This window comes from Mus musculus, chromosome 2, assembly GCF_000001635.26.
Source record: "Mus musculus strain C57BL/6J chromosome 2, GRCm38.p6 C57BL/6J".
In the NCBI taxonomy this organism is placed as follows: Eukaryota; Metazoa; Chordata; class Mammalia; order Rodentia; family Muridae; genus Mus; species Mus musculus.
Window position 1 is genome coordinate 89298479 of NC_000068.7, and position 6567 is coordinate 89305045.

General features: G+C 34.6%; 1 protein-coding gene across 1 annotated transcript; it reads right to left on the minus strand.

Annotated features, from left to right (window-relative positions):
- Nucleotides 1–4170: 4170 nt before the first annotated feature.
- On the minus strand, nt 4171–5112 carry Olfr1231 (olfactory receptor 1231). Its single transcript, NM_146454.2, has one exon. The coding sequence runs from the start codon at nt 5110–5112 to the stop codon at nt 4171–4173; it is 942 nt and encodes a 313-aa protein (NP_666665.2).
- Between the last annotated feature and the right edge of the window lie 1455 nt (nt 5113–6567).

Consider the following 6567-nt stretch of genomic DNA (forward strand, 5'->3'; position numbering starts at 1 on the left):
GGCATACACATGTAATTTCAGCCTTGCTGCATCTGAGGCAAGAGGATTATGAGGTGAAGGCAAGTCTGGGATGTATAGTGAATACCTGACTCCCCCCCAAAAAAAACAGCAAAAGATTATATGAGATAAAAGTTATTATCATATGATTTTGAGAAACAATAAATAAGACTTTGAGAAGTCATAAAACTCAAATAAATACCTTTACTGAATGAATCTATAGCACAATCTACTCTTTACTCCTCTAAGGATCCTGTCATTCTTTTCATTGCGTTCATCAATATCAAAGAATGTTTCAAGATCAGTATTCAATTATTCATAATGACCTTTTCCATTGTGAGTTTCACTATTTTCCGATGCCTCTGATAATTTAGCCATCTGTTAACAAATCCATTACCCTTATTTTTCCATTCGTCCCCTTTTCTGCAAGACTCCCTTCATCATGGTTATCCTGGGAATGTGCTGCATACACCATCACAGATTCCATATTTAATTAATTTCTAAAATGCTATCTCCATGTAAAAGTGTTTAAAGATGATTAACTTTTACTTTCCATTAAATGTCTAATGCTGTGCTTATACATTATAATTATTTAAATGTAATCCATATGTGTGTAACAACTACTAAAGAAAAGGTGTGAATTCGAAAGGGAACAAAGGAGATGAAGTACATGAGAAAGGCTGAGGAGGAGAAGGAGAAATTATGCAACTATATTTTAATTAAAAATTAAAATTTTAAAAACTTAAAAAGTGTCACATTAGAATGTGGCTGTTTGTCTCCTGGTAGCCTGCTTCAGATATCTCAATTAGTACATCACATCTTTAATACTCCAGTACATAGACATGATGTAGCAAAATTCACCAGCTGAACTCCACCTTGGCCTATTTGTTCAATGTTGACCCACTGCCACCATCACAGTCTTCATAAATTTAGCTTAACAGAACCTTGCTGCTCAGACTTCTCCATTCTGAGACCACAGTCATGCAAACAAACAAATCAGGTACATTCCTCACACATATCAAATACGATTATACTTGGCAATTTAGTTATTGCAATAATTTTAAGTGTCACATCTCAAACTAATTGCCATGATGTCTATCAAGCCATTTTAAAGCACCACGAGCTTCAGTTTATCATCAATTTTGAGACTTCAAGGACCACTCACTTGATGATCCAATCACATAAAAAGCATAGACTATGCAGGTAAGTTGTCTAAGGCCACTTCGACCAAGAGTCCAGCATCAGCAGTGATGTTCTCAAACCGACCTTTCCAAAGAAAAGCACGCAGACAATGCAGCCACAACGAGGAAGTGATATTGTCAGCAGTATAGTTTCTAATGGCTTCAAGGGAAGATTGGCAGATGCCATAAGTATCCCAGTACCTGCATAGGACATAACTTGTGGATTGGAAAGGACCAGAAATTTTCAATGTAGATTTTTCTCAAAAGGAAGCTAGCAAAATGTCTTTCAAAAATCATTCATGACACTGTGCCTCCCATTGGTTCTATTTTGATCTTCCCTAGTAAATTGTCTCTAGACCATATTTTAGAAGGAATATTATTAGCATATTGTCTCTTAGGTAATGGACTTGTGGGAACAAAGGTCAGAATGTAATTTGCTAGGACACAGATCTCTAAGATGTGCATGTTTGCCCCATTTCAATCACATTCCTATGTGGCCATGTCTCCACTGAACTAATCACGTTATAAGTAATTTCCCATCTACGTCTGCATTGATGAGGACTTTCCCAGAGGCAGAATAAACTGGAACAAGGCCAAGTTAACACTCAACAAAACAATCAAAATTGATATATCATAGTAGAACTCATTCATTTATTTATTCCAAAACTGTTAATGTCCTCATGAACAGAATGTCCACATATCATTATGTCCAAATGAAAATGGATAATAGAAAAGGACTGTCTTTTTTTTTTACCTTAGTTACCTAGCAAGTATCTAGTATTAACATTTTCTTTCTATTCACTTATACTTTTACCTTTTAATATTATTGAAATATACATCAAATGCCAATATTATTTCTCTTTGAAGAATTACAAAAAATACCACATTTTCTTTTATGTTATTTTTTATATTTGACACACACACATATGTATAAAATGCATTGTGGTTTTATTTACATAATTACTTTTGGTTATTTCCCCTCCTTTCCCCTGCCAACTCTATTCCTCTTAACTGGCCTTTCTATCTAAATAATGTCATTCATTAATGTATCCCAAATGTTACAATCTCTCTTTCCCATACTGTTGCTCCCTAGACCCGACCATGTTATTTTTTTCACTACATATAATCATATGGCAGCAGTCTTTGAAATGTACTTGAGAAACTTGAGATGTCTCTTGACATCTTAATATTCTTTAAAAACTATTTGCAAGCCAGCAAAAGTCTGTCATCTTAGAATGTCTGGCTTGCTTACATCTCTTCTGGATTTTTGTTTGTTTTTTATTTGTTTCTCATTTTTATTTTTTACTTTCTGACTGTGCTTATAATCTGTGCAGTTCAACCCCTCACTTACCTGGTAAGAAACTGATATATCTCCCATGACACAGTCATTGACCTTGGTTTTCTACTTGAAATCATTCGTCTGTCTTAGAATTCAAGATATTTTCTCAAAACTGCTCCTTAATCCTGGGTTTTCATAATTCTTATCTAATCATACGACTAAGTAAGTAAACCACAAGTCATTTACTTTAGAGTCTGTTGATATGTTTAATTCTCACTAGAAGATTGTAGTTTATTACATGAAGTACTGACTGTGTCATCTCCCCAGTCTGCTCAATTTTTGTGGGAAAATGTCATTTTCCTAATGAATTTGATATATTAAAAAACTAAGATAAACCAGATAGTCATACTCCAAAAAACATGTATTGCAAGATCCAGCATTACTGTATGAAAAATCTCATTGAATTTGAGGAGGGGGATATTTGTGGGAAGCATGGATGGGGATGTGACAGTGAAAAAATCTTGGGTTCACAGAAGGTTTTTTTTGTAGTAATATGGAACAACCTGGTGATATCCATGGGCATTAAAGAGCTGTGATGCTAAACTATATTGCTACAAGTGAGGAGAGACAATACAACAATGACAACAACAACAAAAATAAATGCAAAACAGAAAACCATCTTCCTCCCAGGGCAAAGTGAATCACTAAGAATGTGTAACAATTCCTTATTTTTAGGTATTAACAAACAAAAATTATTATGTTTTGACCTCTATTGGCAAATGGAGAACTGAGAGTTAAAAACTAGATTTGAATCCTGCAGCAGATTTGATGTAGGATTTGAGAAAAAAAATCTTGTAGCTTTTTCAGCCTCTATTTTCTTCTTTATAAGATGTCTTTAAAACATCAGTTTAGAACCTGGCTTATACAATCTACCCAAGCAAATGAGTCTGACAGATGATAACATATTTAATAAAAACATATGAATCATGCATATTGAGTAATAGCATGAAAAATATTATTGGGCATAATTTGTAGATGAATTGGAAGAATATTTGCTCAGGTTACTACAATACTTACTCCAGTACTGATAAGGAAGACAAATACCTATCCTTTATATTCAAGACAAACTTTGAGCTATGAGAATACTTGAGAAAATAAGAGGAAATTAAGAGTAATTTCAAATGTTCTGCTTTAGATTTTTTTTCCTAGGGGGAAAAGAGACACATTAGAAATCATTTCTTCCTTTTATATACTACCCTGTACTACTTTTTATTATCTTGAAATAAATAATACCAGATACAAATGAAGTTAAAAAAAAATAAGGCAAAAGGCAGTAAGGTTGCGTTTGTTCCTCAAAGGTTTAGTTTCCATTTATCTATTTTTGGTATTACCAGGCTATGGAAAATTTATTTAAAGATCTGCAGAAAAGCCAGTGTCACCCAAGTAACAAATGAATGAAGGAATTAAATATGTAATGGTGAGTCTCTAGAGAAAAACATACTCCAGAATCATTAAAACTATAGTTGGTGTTTTCTGTTGGAAATCTAGAATCTGTAGACATCAATTTGAAGCTTTGAAAACACACATTTAGAAGTACTGAAGACACAAAGAAGGTCTAGTCATTAAGTGCTCAAAAAAATTCAATTGTGGGAAGTTTTCTCTTTGCTATATGTGAAATTAGTTAAGTCTCTTCCACAAGTCATCACCTTCTTGTCATTTTAGAACAGGGTAAGTGACTTGCCTCTTCAATAGATTCCTCATAGCGTTCTTCACCTCCGTGTTTCTTGCTGTGTAAATGATGGGATTTAACATGGGAGTGAGAATTGCAAAAAACACAGTCACCAGCTTATCCACTGGGTAGGTAGTCACAGGGCGCATGTAAGTAAATATGCAAGGGACAAAGAAGAGAACCACCACAGTACAGTGAGAGCCACACGTGGAAAGAGCTTTGCGTCTCCCTTCAGAACTATGAGACTTCAAGGATCGCAGGATAACTATGTATGAGATGAGAAGCATGGTAAAAATGAGAAAGCACATAGCCCCACTGTTGGCGGCCACTATGATGCCCAGCTTATGTGTGTCTCTGCAGGCAAGTTTCAACAATGGGAAGAGATCACACATGAAGTGGTCAATGACATTGGGGCCACAGAAGGGCAGATTAATCATAAAAAATATTTGCATGGTGGCATGTAAGATCCCTCCAATCCAGGCTACCACCACCAGGAGTCTGCAGAGGCCTTGACGCATAATGGTCATATAATGCAGAGGTTTGCATATGGCCACGTAGCGGTCATAGGCCATAACAATGAGGAGGATAATCTCTGATCCTCCCAGGAAGTGCTCCACAAAGAGCTGAGTCAGACATCCAGCCAAGGATATTGTCCTCCTCTGGTAGAGAAGGTCAATTATCATTTTGGGGGTGGTAACAGAGGTGTAGAAGGCATCTATAAAGGACAAGTAAGTGAGAAAGAAGTACATTGGAGCTGAAAGGGTGGGGCTGAAGGAGATGGTGAGGACAATGAGCAGATTAGCCAACACGGTAAATAGGAAAACAAACAAAAAGACAATGAACAGTATTTTTTGCAAGCGTGGATTCTGTGTGAGACCCAGGAGAACAAATTCAGTCACATTACTGGGAGGACTGTGGAGCTCCATTCAGGATATAAAGCCTTCCCAAGTACTGAGCTCCTATAAGAACATAAAGACAGGCCATTAATCTTAAATGCATGTAGTCTGATGTTCACACTATACCAACAGGGCTTTCAGCAACTGTGGAGCACACTTTGTAATCCTTTAACCCAGTAGCTGCTCCCATTCTTTAATATTTCCTTATTATGGTCTCTTCATATACTAATACTATCAGATACAACACATCTATAAGGCAATAATTATTATTTAATTTATAGAGAAAAGAATGATCTATACATAGACATTTCCATTTCTAAAGTGCAAGTGATGCATCTTGGTTGCTCTCATGCTCAGTGTGTCTGAGCTCTCCCCAAGTCTGTGTCCTTTCATATGATGAGACATATTTCATAAGCTAAAAAGTGCTCATCCATGTAAATACTATTCTTGCTTACTGAATTTACATCAGATCACAAATATGCTACAGTGAAAGAAAAGACATGGTTAAATGACTATTACACTCACAAAGTTACTGCAGACAGGGTTACCTACAAAAACCTGCAAAAATTTCAAAAAGGAACATGACTACCATACAAGAAAGAGGTTGCCATTCCAATCAGGAAAGTATTGTCAATCGTACCTAGAGGAAAGAGAATTATTATTTTTTAATGCATGGCCACATTTAAATTAATATTTCCCTTGTTGCAGTGGATGGTTCTACAATCATACATAAATGATCACACTTTGGACCTAGTGAGTTATCATGTTTCATTGTATAGATGTACAAAATTCTAAAGAATAAAGAAATGCTAATGTTTTTATAAACATAATGATAAAATATCTCTGGTAAGCAGGAACTTTAGGAAGATGTAAAAATTGAAAACAATATTTAGCCCATGACTTCAACCATACATATATGTTATATACACCTATTTCCTCAGTATGTTAGCATAGCATCGAGCATAAAACCTTTAAAGTCTACAACATATTGCATGATGAGAAAATACATGATGAACCTTCATATTTTACAGATTTTTGTCCATGGATCAAAGGACCAAATCGCCTTCAGCCATGCAGTCATTTTTCCATGCTACAAACTCTATGATAAATATAATGAATCTTTTGCAATCAAAATGCATTTAAAAATTTTAAGATATTTTAAAGGTTGCAACAATGCTTATTCTTTTTAAGAAATTAAGAAATAGTGTGTTATTCACTTTTTAGATAATTAAATATTGGCTATAAATATTGTTTACCCTTCAACATTTATTTTCCCCATAAACTTTTTTATCATGGGCTCTTTGACTTAAATGTTGTTTTTCATTCACACACATACAGAATTTTATATGCAAATATATATGGGATATATACATATACTATATATATGTAAGCATATAAACAAACTCTTGTCTATAAAGTATAAGTATAAAGCATTATATGCACATATGTATATATATTGGATATTAATTTAGCATAATCTTCCTC